This window comes from Syngnathus typhle, linkage group LG17 (genome assembly GCF_033458585.1).
Source record: "Syngnathus typhle isolate RoL2023-S1 ecotype Sweden linkage group LG17, RoL_Styp_1.0, whole genome shotgun sequence".
NCBI lineage: Eukaryota > Metazoa > Chordata > Actinopteri > Syngnathiformes > Syngnathidae > Syngnathus > Syngnathus typhle.
The window spans coordinates 6,694,701-6,714,001 of record NC_083754.1 but is presented as its reverse complement, the minus strand read 5'-3'; the positions used below and the strand labels follow the sequence as shown (position 1 = coordinate 6,714,001).

Sequence of the window (19,301 nt, the reverse complement as noted above, 5' to 3'; positions counted from 1 at the left end):
CGGTAGTGATGACGTCATCAACGCCATTGCCATTCTTTTTTGACTCCTCGGATCAATATTTACATGAGAAATGAAAAAATATAGCATAAAATACTAAACATATATTTACCAAGTTCCTGAAACTTTTGTCCAAATTATAGCAAATAATAAGTTATGAGGCGATTAATGTTTAACAGTATTAGATGTTTAAAAAGGAACGTAAAGTAACACATCAAGAAAAAGCCAAAAATTAAATAAACAAGTGAGAAAAATATGCACACTTTATTATTCCAATGTAACATATTGAACAATACGAATCCAGTCTTGTTGCAGTTTTCATGTTTAACCAGGTATGGGGAACTCCCCAATACCATCATGCACTCAGAAAAAGTATTTAGAGTACAATACTTCCAGCACTTTGTGTATTTCCTTCATATAATACTAACTTTTACACATTAATCAATGCTTGAGTCACAAAACATACACACACCAGCAACGGATTACTTCAATACTGCAATGCATAAAAACTGAATTTTCTGACCCTGCTGCATTTCTTCCTTATCCTGCAATTAAATTGCCACAGAGTCTATTGCAGGAACAATAACACAAGCACACGCACACACACACACTTTATTTTTCATTGTTCTTGCTGTATTGTTCTGTGCTCCACTCTGCCCGCTGCCAGCTTCGAAGGGAGCACTCCTTAATTGAATTCTGCAGCATTGATTGGACGACCTCCTGTGGCCTTGAGAACAACCGCAACACAACATGATCGAGGTCATACACAAACGTCTCCAGAGTAACTGCGCCATTGAAAATAACACTCAAGATTAATGCTTCTCCAGAATGTGAAGTTGTAATATTTCTGTCTTTTTTCTTGTGAGAATCTCAAGGCAAATGTTTATTTTCCCCCACTTTTGACCACAGGAACACCCCGACACCTACCCTGAAACCTTCCAAACGACTTCCCGGTACCCTCGCGACTCTCGTGTGCATGCTGTACATGGGCAAATATTCAACTATACATCACAACAGCGATGAATATTTATAGCTTTTTTTCTCTTCCTAGCTGGTACTCGCATTCATCAAAACAACAAGCGAAAAAGCACAAACCGGTCCTGTGTAAAAAGGGGGAGCCTATTAGCCTATTAGCCTGTTAGCGTAGCTTAGTTTTCCGTGCAATGTGGAAAAGGGAAGTGAGTATGAAAAGCTTTTGGTTAAAAAAAAATGGAACAGATGTGAATATTTGCATCGAGTCCTCATGGCTACTGATGTGTCCTCATGGAGATTCCGCCTTTTCTCTGCCTTATATATCGGGATGGACTCTCTACTCATGCTGGGTCTTCTCTAGGTGGTCCGCTTCCACCCTGACCAGCGGAGGGTCCTTCAGCATGGCCTCCATCTCCGGGCTGTCTACGCTTACTAGCTGCCCCTCCTCCACATCCACGTGCATGCCCAGCCCGTTCTCCTCGCCCTCGGACAGGCCTCCCGCCTCCGTCTCCTCGGCCATGGCGGAGGGTACCTCCTCCACGCCCTGGCGGATCTTCTTGACGTGGAAGGTGAAGGGGGGCACGCGGTAGACGCTGGTCTTGGAGCGGGCGTAGACGGTGTGGTCGGGCGAGAGGGACTTCTTCACTTTCTCCTTGGAGCTCTTCATCTTGACCCGGCGCTCCACCTTGGGGGTCATGCGGGTGCCCAGTTTGCTCATCTTTTTTTCCAGGCTGTGTTTGGTCTTCTCCAGGTTGTCACGAGTTTTCTTCCTGGTCTTCTCCAGATTCTCACGGGTCCTTTGCTTGGTTTTCTCCAGATTCTCCTTGGTCTTCAGCTTGGTCTTCTCCATCTCTTCCTTGGAGAAGACCTTCTTGATGTTGTCCACTTGCCTCTTGGTGGAGCGCTGCAAGCGCTTGGTTCGGGATTCCTCCACGATTTCCTCGATCTCCACCTCCTCGTCCGAGTTGAGGTTACCCGGCTGGCCCTCGCAGCCCTCCTCAGGGAGACCCACCGTCGTCCCGTCCTCAGAAACCACTTCCGGCTTGGTTTTCTTTGCCGCCTTCATTTGGTCCTGAAAGGATAGAAGAGCACAAAATTGATACTGAAGTATATTATGACGTTTAATTATCATGGCAGAATAGTAATTACAATTAGCCTCTGGGTGAGATCTGAAACCTTCTGAGTCATTCTTATGAAAGATTCATGGACTGCAAATGCAACTGCAGTGCCATCAAGTGGCTGCACATTGCATCAGGTGGCATCACTCATTACAACACCAAGTTGAGGTTGATGCGGTTGCCATCTATCGAAAACCACATCTAAAAAAATTTATCTGAAGCTACATGGCTTAAAGGAAGAGACTAATTACAGTTATCATCGACCTAGTCATACCGAGAGTGGTGTGTGCTCATTTCCTGTTTTTTTTTTTAAACAACCGCCCAACAACACTTACGCAATTTAAACACTTTCATTTCCAAAGGAACGAATGAGTACCCAGCAAAAGATTGGAGGTCAACCAATTACAGTAACATCATCTTATTTGTATCTTCATATTATGATCATTATCATCAGGCGTTTCTTTTAAATGATATGTCATTGATTCTTTTGTTTTTTAGAAACTTTAAGTATCTAAGGCTTTAGATAGGCGTGTCAAACATTATTTTTGCGGGCCCCATTGTAGTCATAGCTTCTTTCGGAGGGCCGTTATGACTGTCAACCCAAATAAATGTACAAGCAACTCATATTATATACAGTAAAAGGTACTCGTTTTCAAATCAGACGAGTAAAAACTGGTCAGATATTAAAAAAAAAAAGAAATTAAAAGTGAAGACAATTTGCAATTCTAGTAATGACACACGAATTTGATGCACAATTTGTCTTCGCGGGACACATAAAACGATGTGGCGGGCCCTATCTGGCCCCCGGGCTTTGAGTTTGACACCTGTGATCTAAAGTAAAAGTAGTATCGGTATTTGGTATTGGTATCGATGACCCAAGAGTTAAAGCACTTGTACTGGACTGACGAAAAAAATTCAAACATCCCTAAAATAATTTTCATTCACACAAAATTTCAATAAGATGTACAGAAAAAAAATATCTGACTTGTCAAAGTCCAGACAGCAGATAGATGAAAGAAAATGCCCATGTCCAACAGTGACATACGACCCTGTCGTAAAAATGGACGTTCCCTCCCTGTGGAGTGGATTGGACTGGGTCGGGGTGGTGCAGTTCTGTCTGCGCAGGTTTATTCTGGGCTGGCCTTTTCCTCTCCTTGGATTCCAACCGAAATTCTCTGGCCACCCGCCACCCCGGTGCTATACATGGACACCACAGGCTCCCTTAACCCCCCTCCCCTCCCCTCCCACCCCTGCTGCATGGCAACAGGTAAACACGATGCCTTATCCCCATGGCAACCAGCTCCACACTTCGCCTGGCGCAGCTGGCGCATCTTAGAAGGGCAAACAGCTGACGCCATGACGACACAACACCGGGATGAAAGTCCAAGCATCTTAATTAAAAAATAAATAAAAATGGAAGCCTGCTGGTCGCCGGCACACGTGCGCTGAAGAAAGTGATGTCATGAGGTTCGGGTGTAAGACACACACGTACACACACGACGTTAATTCATTAATTTAGAGGCACAAACTTCCACAGCAAAATCAAATTTTGGTAAAGTCACGCAAGGGCGATATATAGCCTGTACAGGATTTTGCAATTGTTTCAAAATGATCTCATCGCAAGAATCATCTTCCGTTTCTATGGAAACCTACATGAAAATAATGAGTCAAATAGTGTTTACCGGCAATGGAAAAATATGCAACCTACACGTTAATCATGCGACTTAAGAAACTACAAATGGTTCGACACTGCACGAGTTCAAATTTACATGAAATGTTGCGTTTAAATCGGGAGGTACTGTATTCTGTAATCACAGCACCACCTACCGGCATGATTAGGTACATCATGAATCGGCGGTATTAGCTTTACCAAGTAGCGTCTACTCCACTTGAAAAGCTTTCTACATTTTCATTTTTAACCTTGGTTTGATTGTGTTTAGATTCTACTTTTCCATAAGAAATATAGAAATGATTTGGCATCAGCCTGACTTCACTGCCCGCCTATATTTAGCAGGTACACGAGTAATATCAATAATAGTGTTTACCGCTATCTGAATGTACATGAACATTCCAGATCCGCCATCACGCCTAAATGGCGTCCTCGCACGGACGCCATTCCTTTTCAGGCAGTGCGACGCGAGGCCTCGGCGGCGGGATCAGCTGTCGGATCCCATTTGCCCCCTCGCAGCTGTGCTTTCTGCATCCTCATTGAGTGATACGGGCCTGCGGAGAGCGTTGGAGGTGCATGTGTGCCGCAGGTCTTCGAAGAATGCCTCAAAGCTAAAATAAGTGCTTGAGATTGTTAAGACCACCCATATCTCCTAAAGGTTTTAGACGCAGTTTAAGTTTTTGCGACAACTCCGCTGTGAGTAATGGAAAGCCCAATAGCACCAAACAGAGGCCTCACTCTTCCACTTAACTCACACGGCCATGTTATATGACATCCCCATCTTCCACCATCAGAAGGGAGTTCTATGTTTTTTCTAATGACTCTATGATATGGAAAATGTAACCTGTTCCTTCGCACCCAAGCGAGAACCAGCGGCTTCAGTCAGTGCTTGGAACTTATGATGAGGCAACGGGCTCCAGGATGACCGGGAATAAGGTGAAATAAAAATTCCGTCCTTTGTGGAGTTTGCATGTTGAGTTGGGTTGAATTGTAAACTGGGTAAATTAAAGATATCAAAAAAGGTTTTCCCATGAGTTAAAATCTAAAAAGGCAACGACTGGATAACCAAGTTGTGTAAGTGAGAAATGATTGGCCATGCGAGTCAGCATGCAACAGTGAAATGTGAAGCCGGTCAGACAGCTTTCCACTCGCACGGAAGAAACAGAATTTGAATTTCGGGATGATGGGGCCCGAAGATGCATGGAATGAAGACAGCGATGTAGCGTGCGAGCAAAGACGACGCTGACAAGGTTCTGGGTTAAAGGTCCGAGCCAGAGGGGGCTAAAAACCGAGACGAAGGGGAAGGGGAGATGCCAGTGAGATGAATCGCCGTGCTAAATTGGTGCTGGTTTTGTTTATAAGTTCGGCTGCTGTCCGTTTTGCTAAGTGCGGTATCAAGAAACAATTGCAACAAGTGGAACTGATTTGTATACTCAAATGTAGCACTGAGTGACACTCGAGAGCTTGATGAGTTTGGCTAAAAGACATGCGGATGGTAAGTGAGACTCGAGGGTGGGCCGCAACACACCCAGATTCCGGCCGTACGGTCCCGATGGACACAAGACATCACCGATTGGATTTAGCCTTGCAAATAAATGTACACAGCTATGAATAAAACACAGGTGTCCTCATAAAACAAACTTCAACAAGTCATTTTCTCGCATGATCAAACTCAGAAGACGGGTGAGCTGTGATTGGTTGTCACCTGAGCAACTGTGATGTCATTTTCAGTCGACGGCAAGCAGCAAAATGGCCGCCCCTGAGATGGATTGATTTTGCTGCTTAATTAATATTCCAGATATACTATACTCAACGAAATATGATGTTTGGACTATTTTAAGATGGCTCCCCTTAAAGTATTGTTGTGATTTTCTTGCGAGCACACCTGTTGAACATCGTGGACTTAATTGAAGCTAATGCTTTGAAAATCAATTTTGCTATAACTTTAACCTCTAGTGGTCCGTGTCGGTATTGTAGGTCGTCCGTGAAATTGGAAATGTAACATAATTATAACATTTCTGAGATTCCCAAATATACATACAGATGCAAATAAATAGCCTATATAGGTCTATCGTCCTTCGGTGCAAAATAAAATAATATTCCGCAATAGCAGTGGTCCCCTGAGTTGCTTCTCAATTATAATGGTGGTCCCTTGGAGAAAATCAATGGACAACCCCTGGTCGAGGCTACTTCAAGCTACATAACCGCCGCAGGAATGAGAATTCTAAACTCAAAAAGGACTCTTGCATATTATTCACCTCAAAGAACTCCACCGTTGCTATCTAACGTATCTATTCTCAGTGCATGGATACGAAGTTAAAGCCGGACTAAAATTCGAGACCCTTAGTTAACGCTGCGTTAGCAAGGTCCTTTAGGAAAAGCAAAGCTAAAGTCAGTAAGCGACAACCACACACCGTGACCAGAGGCCTTTAAACAAGAACGTATATATATTCCACTGACATTCATTCTGCCGTAACCTCGACGTGCCTCACCCTTATCTCATCCTTAACCTGATTCAGAGTCTAAATTTGTCCCACTTGTAACACATTAACACATATACAAAGAGGAAAGTGGTAAAATTTCAACAAAGGCCAACGTGGACTTGCGACCAAGCCTATATCTTGCCAGGCCATCAAATTAAAAAACGACGCAGCTCATCCCTGCTGGCAAAAAATAGAACAGTGCGAGGGTGAAAGAAATAGCAACAGGCGGCGTGATAGCAGCTAGCTCCCAACAGCTGCTCGGAAATCGGGATCGGGTTGAAACAATGATGACGTAGCATTAATGTTGATTAAGAAATTAGATTTGGTTGTTACTCTAAAATAACTGTAAGATGAACATGGACAAAGTCTCTCACAGGAATTTTGTGAAAAAAAAAATCCAAGAAGCAGAATTTAATCAATTACTAGCAAAACAAATTTTGAGGGGGGGGTATTTAAAATTTTGCTGTTTTATGGAATAATTACCGTTTTTTTCCATGTATAATGCGCCCCCATGTATAATACGCACCCTATAAATGGCATGTTGATGCTGGAAAAAAGCCTGCACCCAAATATTGGCTCCTACTTAAGTCCGTAAAGGTAAAATTATTTCAGAAAAAAGATCATCTTTGGGAACAACCGGATGTTATTCTGCTGGTCAGTATCCCTGCGCATGCGCTAGCAAACTCAATAGCAAAGAATGTTTCGGATTTGTGTAGGGTACATTGTGACAGCAAACGAGCAGGTGATCGAGCAAGCGTCTGATACGAGAGCATTGTGTTCGTATAGAGCGTGTTTGAAGTTAACAGCAGAGAAGAAAGCGCATCTGTAATGGCGGCCTCCGTATCGTATCCGGATTAAAAAAAATAATAATAATAATTTTTTTTTGTACCCATGTATAATGCGCACCCCAGATTTTAGGACAATAAATTAGTTAAATTTTGCGCATTATACATGGAAAAAAACGGTATTCTGTGAAACATCCCAACAATTATCCAATTAATCAGTTAGGTAATTCGTGTTGAGGACACACATAAGAATTGTCGGCCTTACTGTATGTACTGTAAGTATGTACAGCTTACTATTTCCTGCTAAATTCTTGAGAAAACACGCCGACCGTGTAGATGATCGCCAAGCATGAGAGCCACCTGCTGGGTGTAATTTATTCACCCCCCAATGCCTGGGTTTGGATTTCTGACAGATACCAAAAGTCTAGCCAAAAGTTCTTCTGCAGCCAAATTCCCAGGGGGTGGGGGGGGGCAAACCCACGAATGAGATATCTCAAGATCAGTGCAGCTGAATACTAAACCTCAGGCGGCCCGGATGTGAGAACATGTCCAGCTAAAAACGGTTCAAGAGTGAGCGAGTGTCAAGTTCAAGACGGTAGCTTCATCGCTCACGTTAACTCCTATAGTGGCCTTTATTTGATGACCTTTGTTTCCAAAATAATGCTGCTGCCGACAGGTACAAATAACCCAGAGTGCTTCTGGAGACCTTTGGAATAACTACGTCTTCATTCTGTGTCAAGTCGTCCGGCCAACTATGCTCAGTGGGTGGGGCTCTAGTTCTATCTCGAGCCTCTCCCCCTCTCTCCATGGCCAGTATTTGGGGGGCTAATAATTTTATTTACACCAACGTATTAATAGCGTCTAGCTGGCTGATCGTGATGGAAGTCCTGTGGAATGGGAGTGGCCCAATGCGGGACACCAAACAACATTGCAATGGGCTAATTGTGTGGAGAATATCCAGCACATAAAGCTCCCAATGGCTGTTCTCTGCTGCATAGAATAGCAAAGCTTTCGGCTGCCAGGTTGCCATGGAAACAAGGGAGAAAAATAAACTATAAGAAATTATATAACTGCTGATTAAGATTTGTTGTATATGGCTCACAGGTTCCCTGGGCCCATCTTTGGCCCCACTCACCTGGAAGATGAGGACTTTGAAGTTGCGTCTCTTGAGAAGTTCGCTCTCGTTGCTGTCCAGCTTCTTAATCTGGCCCGCCTGCTTCTCCAGGTTACCGCGCACCGTCTTGACGTTGACGTTGACTTTGCGGACCTTGTCTAGCATCTTGGCGACGGTGGTGGACGTGCCCAGGTGGCTCTTGGACAGCTTGGAAAGCTCATCCTGGATGGTAGACACCGACTTCTCCATGGCCTCTTGACGCACTTCCAGCCCCGTCTGGGTCTGCTGGATCTGGTCCACCACGCCGATGATCTTGTCGAGTAGAGCCAGGACCATTACGCCGTTCATCTGCGCTTCGCTCTTGACGTTCTCGATGGGGTTGCCGCCATCCATCGCCGGCTCCGCCGCGGCGCCTACCAGGGCAACATCGTCGTCATCGTAGGGCACCTCTGCCAGAGTTGCCTGCTCCTTTTGGACCCCTGTATCCGCCATAGCTGTCAAAAAACAAACGGCTCACGCTCCCTCTGCAGATAAAAATACACCCTTTGAAAAAGAACCACCAGGATCCCCTTTAGTCCCTTTAAACTTATCGTGTCTCCCCTACTCACTAAACCCTCTGTGCCTGTGCCTCTGGGATGCCAGCCAGCCAAGGGGAGTTGGGCCTCTCACTGCTCAGGCATGTGTGGCTCCACTCAAATGCCTCCGTTCCATGTGAAACCACCCAGTCAGAATTTTCCCTGACCCACCTACCCGGGCCCCTGTTGGCAGGACTCCGCCTTCTCCTGTCCCTTTGGGCATATGGGGGGGCTTGGTCCCAAACTGTGGCAAGAGGTGACATGATTTGTCGAGTCAAATGTGTACATAGTATTCCCATGTTCAATACACAGTATATCCCAAGTTGATATAATTTTTTTAGAATAGATTTTAGAAATAAAACCTGTCTCATTTATTGGTGTGTACTTAGGCCTACTACACTATAGTATTTTAATCATGGTCATGATGATGCAATGTTGATTAGAACAAGTAAACATGAGAACAGTATAAGCAGTCTCCAATTCAACTTTAATAAATTGCAATAAGAACAACTTTTCACAAAAAACAGCCATGAATTCTGTTGATCCTGCTGATTGTCTTCTTATGGCGCTTATCTTCTTCGGTCTTTGTTAGCAGAGGAAAAATAAAAAATAATGTTGTCAAAAAAAGCACTTTTCAAAATAAGCACACTTACAGACAATACTTGGCCATAACATTTCTATTTTCTATAAGATTTTTTTTTAAATCTAGATTGAAAGACAACGTATTCGGCAGACCGTACATTACTGCCCCCATGTGGTCAAATCGTTAAAACTTGACGAAGTCTTACTTTCCGGAATGGCCCAAAAAATTAAACAAATCTAAGAAAAAGTCAAGGCAACACTTTGTAATGTTTAACTGTGGTCTAAATTTGTTTTTACAATAATTATTATGATGCTTTCATCTAGCTTGATGTCGCAGCATGTCACGTGATCATCGGTGCACTTCCGCTTTGTAAAGTCGTTGACAAATTTCTCCGTCGCCGAAGTCGTCCATAACAAACAGGATAAGAAGGTGATAACCAAGGAAAAACAAGGCCGAGGAGCTATTTTATCCAACTCAAGCGTAAGTACGCCATTTAAAAAACAGCAGTTGATGAGAGAGCTTCAAGCGTAACGCGTTAACTCTTTTGCCAAACTTGGTGGTTACATATTAATCAACAGGTGCGCAAAGTTAGCAATTAGCCACACTGTAAACTCATCATTTAATGGGGATATAAAAATGAAGGTCGCCAAGAACCTTTAGTTGCTTTTATATTTACTGCTTACTTGCAAATGTCGTTTCGGCTGCTTAAAAGACATGCTATTTGCTATAGAAAACAATAATAGAATAGAATAGATCTTTATTGTCATTGTCACACACGCACAACGCATTAAAATTGCGCTTATATAAAATGTCATTTAGCCGGATAGCAAACTCGTAATGTAATGTCATTTAGCTTTTCAAATATTCACGTGTTCTTGCTTTGAAATTTGACGCTGTCATGGACCAAAAGCTGGCGTGCTGTTTGTTTGTGTATAGTAACAAAACAAGACTACATTGAATTTTGTGTTTGAATTGTGGGAGTATAGTAAGGCTTAATGCTGCTACAGGTCACATGTTCCCTTCATAATCCACAGATAAGCCTTGTATGTGGTCCTTTTCCCCTACTACAAGGTGTATCGAGGAATCCCTTGTCTTTCCTCATCTGGCATCCCAGGAATTGACCCTCAATTGTGCCTGATTTACTCTGCACTGTCAGTCCACTCCGGCACTACTTACTTTATTTCATTTCTATTTGAATTGTTTGCCAGTGTAACCGCATTCCTTCCCAGATCATGGGATCAGCGTGAAGGCAACCGGATTTTCTTTCCTCTCGTCACATGGTAACTTCTCGCATGCTATTGCTGAAGTTCACGCGTATCTGTTATTTATTAGTCTCCATCTTTAGGAAACGACACACTCCAGGCTACTCGAGAGCTTCTCCAAGTGGGACCAAGCTCTGATTAGATTACTTATATTGGATTTATTGCATACAGAATGATTTATTTTCTTATGTATCCTCTATAGAAGTTAATCTCGGATTTCGCATTTCATTCGCAAGTGTTAGCAAAACTATACTTCATTGATTTACCGCCAGCCTCAGACTTCGATGAGTCATGCCGCTTTAGTGTTCACATACATGAGCAGGTTCATGAGCCGAAGTCATGAGAGAATGTGAATGAGAAAAGGTGCGTAAGTTATGCATCTAAATAGACAACACAACTAGGTTCACCGTGAAGGTTATTTGTGTGATTTCTTTTAGGTGATCTTGTTTTCCTGAAGGGCGTGCCGGGGTAGCCGAAAAACCCGCCGCAAACATGGGGGAACTCTTCCGGAGCGAGGAGATGACGCTGGCGCAGCTCTTCCTCCAGTCGGAGGCGGCCTACTGTTGTGTCAGTGAGCTGGGAGAGATTGGGATGGTGCAGTTCCGTGATGTGAGTGGCCGATTCTAATGTGGATTATCTGATTTTGTTCTCAAAATGGCCATCATTTAGGTGGGGTGGGGGGTTAAGGTTCAGGAAGCTCATTGAGAATGAGTGCATGCCTCATCGTAGCATCTTAGTCATGTGCTCACTGCTGACGCTTCATTTCTCACATGAGGGCAGTCACTCCTTACTATCCCTAAGGGAATCTTGCGTTGGAGATGGATCATGTTGTTCATCCATTGAAGAAAAAAAAAAAATATTATAATGTTCTTGTGTCGCAGTTGAATCCTGACGTGAACGTGTTCCAGCGCAAGTTTGTCAACGAAGTGCGGCGATGTGAGGAAATGGACCGCAAACTGAGTAAGTATAGTCATAGAAAGGAACTACTTCTATATAATGCCGGATTACTCTGAAAACAATGCCGTGTCGTTTGCAGGGTTTGTGGAGAAGGAGATCAAGAAGGCCGACATGCCTATCGTCGACACCGGCGAGAACCCCGAAGTCCCTGTCCCGAGAGACATGATCGACTTGGAGGTGAGGGAGAAGAGAGCACCACGGTTTCCCTTCAGCCATCTTAACGTTATTCTCTTCTCTCTTCTTCCCCCCCGCAGGCCACGTTTGAGAAGCTGGAGAACGAATTGAAGGAAATCAACACCAATCAGGAAGCCCTGAAGAAGAACTTCCTGGAGCTGACCGAGCTTAAGCACATTCTGCGTCGCACGCAGCAGTTTTTTGATGAGGTCAGCTGGACAGCACACACACACGCTGGTCAGAACAGGATGTGACATTTACTCTATCACACTTGGCGTCTCAGTTGCTGCCAAGTGTCTGTTTTTCCGGAGCTTTGCTTCGACATTAGTGCTGCTCTAGTGCCTCCATCAACACTACCGTCTTGTCCGCGCGTGTCGAGTCGTCTTTAATGAGTTGAAATGAGCCGTGATGGAGGTTAATCATTTAGCCGGACAGACTGCCGTTGAGCTATTAACCGTCTCTGCCACTCTTTCATCCCTGTCGTGTTTTTTTTTCCTGTTCATGCAGATGGAAGACCCCACGTTGCTGGAGGAGTCTTCCACCCTGCTGGACCCCAACGAGGTCAATCGCGTGGCTCCCCTCAGGCTTGGGTAAGACCAACAATTGGACACATTATCGTCGTCCTTCAATTCATCAGTGACTTGTTCTATTTTACAGATTTGTTGCCGGAGTCATCGGAAGGGAGCGTATCCCCACATTCGAGAGGATGCTGTGGAGGGTTTGCCGAGGCAATGTGTTCCTGAGGCAGGCGGATATCGAAGACTCTCTGGAGGACCCTTCTTCGGTCAGACTGGAGTGTGCTGATCCGTGCATGTCGTGCATGCAGCATAAAAATTGATAAATACATCACAAGTCATCAAATTTCCCATTACCTCGCTCACAGGTAAATTTTGAAACCGGGAAACTCATAATAGATGTCACGTTTCATGTGTTCGCAGGGCGACCAGGTCCACAAGTCTGTCTTCATCATCTTCTTCCAGGGAGACCAGCTGAAGAACAGAGTGAAGAAGATTTGTGAGGGGTGAGTCAACAAAGCCGCATCGTTTTTTAGTTTGTCGATATTTGCTCACGTGCGCCTCCCTCCCAGTTTCCGAGCGACATTGTACCCGTGTCCGGAAACACCTCAGGAGAGGAAAGAGATGCTCGCAGGGGTGAACGCTCGCATCGATGATCTACAAATGGTAATTTCGCAAACGCTCACGTCAACCGACACGCGTCGTCACATAGTAAGTACGCATTTCCCCCCTCCACCCTTCCTCAAGGTGCTGAACCAGACAGAGGACCACAGACAGCGGGTCCTGCAGGCGGCAGCCAAGGCAGTGCGCGTGTGGTTCATCAAAGTGAGAAAGATGAAGGCCATCTACCACACCCTCAACCTGTGCAACATCGACGTCACCCAGAAGTGTCTCATCGCCGAGGTGTGGTGTCCCGTCTCCGACTTGGACTCCATCCAGTTCGCTCTGCGCAGGGGCACGGTGAGCGGAGTGGATTCACACTCATTGGCGACCAAGACGAGGCCCACCCGCACGATCTAACGGCTATCAAGAAGTAGCTGAGAATACATCCGTATATTTGAAGATGTTTGCTGTTGTGCCGTTCAGGAGAAGAGCGGCTCCACCGTGCCTTCCATCCTGAATAGGATGCAGACCAAACAGACCCCGCCCACCTACAACAAGACCAACAAGCTCACCTCCGGCTTTCAAAACATTGTGGACGCCTACGGAATCGGCAGCTACCGCGAGATCAATCCAGGTATGGCCCGCTTTTATGATGTCACACTTCCGTCTGTCTGCCTGTTCCGTCATCTGTGATATCTCCCCCTCTTTCCCCCCCAATCTATTGCGCAATCACTCCAGCTCCATACACCATTATCACCTTCCCCTTCCTGTTCGCCGTCATGTTCGGTGATCTGGGCCATGGCGTGCTCATGACCTGCGCCGCTCTGTACCTCGTCTTGCGAGAGAGCCGGCTGATCGCCCAGAAGAACGACAACGAGGTATACACCTCCATGTTCCATCATCTTGCCCCTCACATTCATTCCGATACGCAGCGCCGCTTCCTCTGAGCCACGGGAAGAGGTTTCCTCTTTTTTTTTAACTTGGATTTTTTTTGTGTCAGATGTTCAGTATGGTGTTTGCGGGGCGCTACATCATCCTGATGATGGGCCTCTTCTCCATCTACACGGGCATTATCTACAACGACTGCTTCTCCAAGTCGCTCAACGTCTTTGGCTCGGGCTGGAGTGTGCGGCCCATGTTTAACGTCCGCGTGGGAGGCAACTGGACGTAAGTGGCGCAGTGTGGTCAGGAAAGTTGCCCTTTTTTTTTTTTACTACAATGACAATTTTTCCCTCGCTCTCCTTTTCAGGTTTGAAACACTTGAAGGCAACAAAATTTTGCAGTTAGACCCTGCGGTAGACGGCGTGTTCAAAGGGCCCTACCCCATAGGCATTGATCCGGTAATTCTTTGCGATGAGCAAAATCATTGTTAGTTAATTATAAAAAAGAAAATGGACCCACGCAACCCCCGTGGGGACTAAGCGGTTCAGAAAATGGATGGATGGGTTTTATCAATTTAATAACCTTCACATAAACATTTCAACTTTTGCCATTTTCAAAATCAAATGTGGCCCTTGAACACAAAGCCCAACTTCTATTTAATTAGGAGGTGTATTATTTTTTTTACTGTCTCTTTAATGCATCATAGTTAAATACAGCTTAAACACTAAGCCACATCTTATCCGTCAGATCTGGAATATTGCAACGAACAAGCTGACCTTCTTAAACTCCTTCAAGATGAAGATGTCCATCATCCTGGGCGTCATCCACATGCTCTTCGGTATCACTCTCAGTCTTTTCAACCACCTGTGAGTGTTTCCCCACCTCGTCTCCTACTCGCTCCATCCCTTCGAGTCGCTAACTCTCTCTTTTGTCTTCCCGTTCAGTTATTTCCAGAAGCCACTCAACATCTACTTGGGCTTCATCCCCGAGATCGTCTTCATGGCCAGCCTCTTCGGCTACCTGGTGCTGCTCATCTTTTACAAGTGGCTCTTATACGACGTTCGGCTGTCGCGAGACGCTCCCAGCCTCTTGATCGCCTTCATCAATATGTTCCTCTTCAACTACAGCGATCCAACCGTCAAGCCTCTCTACACAGGACAGGTAGGGGCACCTCTTCAACATCGTTATTTTTGTGGTGGAAAGAAATGAGCTGGATTTCCTTCATTTGTTTTTTGTCACAGCAAGCCCTGCAGACCCTCCTGGTGCTCATCGCCTTGGCGTGTGTTCCTTGCATGTTGATCGTTAAAACTTTGGTCCTGCGAAGACAATATTTGTGGCGTAAAAACCTGGTAGGATGCAGTTACATGTTCTTCACCCTCACCACTTATACTATGGTTGTACTAAACTGAAGACGCCACCGTAGTCTCTCTGAAAGCTTTCGTGTTGCGTCACAGGGCACCCAGAACTTCGGGGGCATCCGGGTGGGCAACGGACCCACTGATGACGAGGCGGAAATCATCCAGCACGACCAGCTGTCGCAACATTCTGAAGATGAGCCTGAGGTGAGATTGTGTTTGCCTTTGAAAGATTTATTTGTAAGAGGAAACCTGCGCGTTTCCACTACAGACGTCCATTATGTATTGAGACGCTCTTGTTACAGAACAGCTAATCGTGTTCAAATGCCTTTTGGTTGATGTTCATTAAAATTGTTTTGAAATCCGAACAAAGCGATAAAGATACTGCTGTGTTAGAAAAGATGCAATGCTGACTCTTTTTTTAACCTTTTCTTTTTCACTTTACGAGTGTGTAACCCATTTCTTTTACGGCTCTTTGCTGTATGTCTGTGTGTGTGTGTGTGTGTGGTCAATAATCAAGCGTTGCCTTCTGTCGTCTGCTTTCAAGGCACGCGAGGAGGAAGAGGTAGGACCTGAAGCCTGCCGCTTGTTCTTTCCTAATACACGTGTTATCACACTGTCTTTTCCTTACCTTTGGCGCCCCCTTGAGTTGTGTCGGTGCATGTGTTGGTATGACGCAGAGCATAACTTTGTGCATATGGTTCACTCCTGGTTCATGGCTGGTGTCCTGCTGACTGATCTCAGGGGACTCCCGAGGGGGTATGGCGCCATTCATTAAACTGACCGACGTGCCTCTTGTGCCTCAGTTTAACTTTGCAGATGTGGCCGTTCATCAGGCGATACACACCATCGAATACTGCCTGGGTTGTATCTCCAACACGGCGTCCTACCTCAGGCTTTGGGCTCTCAGTCTGGCTCACGCACGTAAGTTTGGTTGAATTGGAAACAGCTCAACTCCATTAGAAGTCCAATTTGATTGCGATGTTCCCGCCGATGGCCAACGTGGCGTCCGCTTTACGATACAGAGCTGTCCGAGGTGCTGTGGACGATGGTGATGCACATCGGGCTCTCCACACGCAGCGTGGCCGGCTTCTTCCTGCTCTCCATCGTCTTTTGCTTCTTCGCCGTGCTCACTGTGGCCATCCTGCTCATCATGGAGGGCCTGTCCGCTTTCTTGCACGCGCTGCGGCTGCACTGGTGAGCAACACACTGTGGATATTGCCATGGCGCTTTGATTTATTTACTCAAATGGGGGCTCTTTAATGTGTGAGGAATAGAATTAAAATAAAACAAACAAAAAATCAAGTTTGACTTAGCATATGCAAAATAGAAACCTTTAGTTATTATTACCACAATAAAAAAAAAAGTAATAAATCACACTAACTCCTTCAGGTTTATCTAATCATAACTCTTTTTTGTGATTCATTTACAACTTGTTCAACCATCACACGCTACTCGTAAAAAGTCATCTCTTCAATTAGCATCGCATTTTTCTTTGAGAATAGAACCCGATCACTTTCTGGACAGGAAGTAGGTTTCACATTCTCGGGTGCCGGTCCAAGTCTTGCATCCGGCTGTCGTGGGGAAGAGTCCCCTTTGGAACGGAGAGCAAGGGTCGTGAGACAAGCTTTGACCGGCGTTCCTGTAAACACCTCCGTCTTGAATGCACCTTGTTGTGTGTACGTGTTTACGCAGGGTGGAGTTCCAGAACAAGTTTTACTTGGGTCAGGGCTACAAGTTCCTCCCGTTCACCTTTGAAGGCATCCTGGATGGAAAGTTTGAGGACTGAGATCACCCCCATCCGTGTGTTTGTGTGCGTGTTGTGTTATTGTTTGTTAAAATGGGTCATATGCATTTTTACCCCCCCACCATGAAACAACTCCAGGTGTCTTATTTTAAGATCTCTGACATTCTTCGGTCAACATGCACAAAAGATCAAGAATTACAGTAAACTTGTCAACATTCTTGTCAGCTTTTGTTACCATGGCGACTGGGGACTGAACTGCAGCAAAGTGAGGTCTATGCAATGTTGCTATCTCGACAACTTTGTTGCTCTATTCAGCAACGTTTCTGGCTAATTTTCAGGAACTTGACTAAGGGCTTTTCGTGACCAGACTTTTGGAGACCCCGATGCCCCCCTCCTTAACTGCTCTTCTTACCTTTTGTCTTTGACATGGTTGTGCTTCTGTGTCTTTCTTGAGAACACAGACCCTTAACTTTGCAAAACAGTCAAAAGGCAATTTTCCAAAATGTTCAAACAACGTTCGTTCTGCTAGCATCATCTTTCACGTCTGTGTGTCACGTTTGACGTAGTTGAATATTATTTATGCGAGTGTTGTGGTCAATGGTTAGAGCAGCATCAATAAATGTGCGCTGGTCAGTGGTGAAGGTTCAGAAAAAGGGAAATGGTTTATCAGGACCCTTGTGAAAATGTCATGGGGACAGATGCTCGCCGGGATTTTTGATGGCTCCTCATGCTGTTTGTGTGTCACGGCAGATGATGTCTTCAATAAAAGAGAGAAGAGATGCTGTTGGTTGTCTGCTTATGCGATGCGTAATATCAAACTGAGATTCAAGTGATTACACTCATATGTAGTTGTACAAATGCAAATCGTCACGAGAACTGGGATAACTTTTTAAATGATCCTCTTAGCACCTTTCATTCAAAAACACATCAAATAAAACAAATCACCAAACCAAAAAATAATGAAGTTTAATCGCCTGCATTTCATGGATGTATTATATATTTTTATCGATTTATTATATTATATATTTTTTATTTACCATAGTTATAATGTAATTCCTTTTGATAGGTGTTATCCATTCATAATTTTTATATATTACATAAAAGAAACAATTCTAGTTATTACTGCCAGTTTCTCCTATGTTATGTGAATAACGTGGCCACAAGGGGGCAGTAGTATACAGAGTAAATCTGATGGTGAGACGAGTCGTAGTACATAGGACACTAGTTTTTTCATTATTATTTCTTCCCGCATATAAGGAATATGTGCTGTGAGCAATGTTTGCTCTTATTGCATTATTATTATCGTTATTATTATCGTACCTCACCGGAAAGTAAGAAGAAAATAGCTTAATCCTAAAAGGTCCAATAAACAGTAGCATGTTGTCTTTCTGGCACCTTGGGAGGCCGAGGCAGTAAAAGTCCATGATGAGGAACATCATGTCCTCTCTCCTGTGTATCTTTTAGTGTGGGGGTGGATGGCGGGATAAAAGGGGGCTGGGGTAGCCACAACAACCCCAAGTAATAATAGATAATAGAGCTCTTTATTTATATTCCCTTTTTTCTCGGAATTTAATGTAATTTGATATTTCCCAGGGTGTCATCACACAGGCAGGGATGAGCAACCCCGCAATTCTCGCTGTGTTTACACTTCCCAAAGCTTATTATTGGTCTGCTTTATCTCAAGCAAACAACACTTAAGTTGGACTGAACAGCATCTTGAAAGAGTGTTGGCGTCCCTCTTAATAAGCTTTTAGTTAGTTTTAGTTTTTTTTCTTTTTCTACTACCTTTTTCCACTTTCTTAAAATAATACAGTTGCAGGACAGTTTAAGCCAAAAAAAGAAATGGTCCCGAGTTGCTTCTTTTTAGGTCGCTGATGTCACCCTGGGGTTTGTTGGGAAGGTTCAATCTGTTGACACGGGCCAAGCATTCAAACGGAAGAACCTCGATTGTGGCGATAACATACTTGTGTGCAACCTGCCTGCCCTCTACCATTGTTTGTGGGCTGCTATTTTGGCCAGGAAGTGGTGACTGTGCAGAGGGGGGGGGGTTAGCGTGCACTGAGTTCAGCCATCATACCTCTGCAAAGGATCTTGTATAAGAGGTCAACAATGCGTGATGGCAATTCCAGTCCCGAAGGAAAACTTCCAAGAATTTCCGGGACAAATTAGTGTCGCTTTAATCCTTTATCGCTACATTCTCACAGGTGTGTCAGAAAACTTCCAGGATTGTTATGCACACAGATCCTTGTTCAGTTGCTTCGTTTTGTGTCCTGTCACTGGGTTTGACTTGTCCAGGGCAGCTTCAAATTTATTTTTGGAACGTGACGCCCTTTTTAGTCCTAAAAAAGGAACCTAAAGTTGACATGGAGTCATGTACAGTGTGGCAACGTCAAGTCTGGATCGTAGTGTGAGTGAGCATGCAAGCATGTGCTTCCAATAACTACTTAATCCAGTAGTAAGTAAAAACCATGAGCAAATCCAGACCGCAAGAACCCTTTCACTTTTAGTCT

General features: G+C 44.6%; 2 protein-coding genes across 4 annotated transcripts; one reads left to right on the top strand and one right to left on the bottom strand.

Moving 5' to 3' along the window:
• Nucleotides 1-242: 242 nt before the first annotated feature.
• cavin1a (caveolae associated protein 1a) lies at nucleotides 243-8,869 on the bottom strand. The gene is made up of 2 exons (XM_061303176.1): nucleotides 8,160-8,869; nucleotides 243-2,041 (listed from the first exon to the last, which is right to left on the bottom strand). Exons 1-2 carry the CDS (start codon nucleotides 8,628-8,630, stop codon nucleotides 1,307-1,309), a joined length of 1,206 nt encoding a protein of 401 aa, XP_061159160.1. The 5' UTR covers nucleotides 8,631-8,869; the 3' UTR covers nucleotides 243-1,306.
• Nucleotides 8,870-9,629: 760 nt separating this feature from the next.
• On the top strand, nucleotides 9,630-17,571 carry atp6v0a1a (ATPase H+ transporting V0 subunit a1a). 3 transcript variants are annotated; one of them, XM_061303174.1, is made up of 22 exons: nucleotides 9,630-9,776; nucleotides 10,996-11,167; nucleotides 11,440-11,518; nucleotides 11,595-11,692; nucleotides 11,770-11,898; nucleotides 12,197-12,279; nucleotides 12,347-12,473; nucleotides 12,628-12,710; nucleotides 12,777-12,870; nucleotides 12,952-13,164; nucleotides 13,291-13,441; nucleotides 13,546-13,685; nucleotides 13,808-13,974; nucleotides 14,057-14,147; nucleotides 14,437-14,555; nucleotides 14,634-14,850; nucleotides 14,931-15,038; nucleotides 15,144-15,251; nucleotides 15,592-15,609; nucleotides 15,851-15,968; nucleotides 16,070-16,241; nucleotides 16,740-17,571. In XM_061303174.1, the coding sequence occupies exons 2-22, from the start codon at nucleotides 11,051-11,053 to the stop codon at nucleotides 16,831-16,833; spliced, it is 2,526 nt and encodes an 841-aa protein (XP_061159158.1). In that variant the 5' UTR covers nucleotides 9,630-9,776; nucleotides 10,996-11,050; the 3' UTR covers nucleotides 16,834-17,571. The 3 variants fall into 3 exon arrangements, with proteins under 3 accessions (XP_061159158.1, XP_061159157.1, XP_061159159.1); XM_061303173.1 differs by having other exon boundaries at nucleotides 15,565-15,609; XM_061303175.1 differs by lacking the exon at nucleotides 15,592-15,609.
• Nucleotides 17,572-19,301: the final 1,730 nt, after the last annotated feature.

Coding starts and splice junctions, on each gene's coding strand:
- cavin1a (XM_061303176.1), bottom strand. CDS start 8,630: ATGGCGGATACAGGGGTCCAAAAGGAGCAGGCAACTCTGGCAGAGGTG. Junction 2,042..8,159: donor TCAAAGTCCTCATCTTCCAG/GTGAGTGGGGCC, acceptor CTATCCTTTCAG/GACCAAATGAAGGCGGCAAA.
- atp6v0a1a (XM_061303173.1), top strand. CDS start 11,051: ATGGGGGAACTCTTCCGGAGCGAGGAGATGACGCTGGCGCAGCTCTTC. Junction 12,474..12,627: donor CTCTGGAGGACCCTTCTTCG/GTCAGACTGGAG, acceptor ATGTGTTCGCAG/GGCGACCAGGTCCACAAGTC. Junction 15,039..15,143: donor ATTTGTGGCGTAAAAACCTG/GTAGGATGCAGT, acceptor GTTGCGTCACAG/GGCACCCAGAACTTCGGGGG.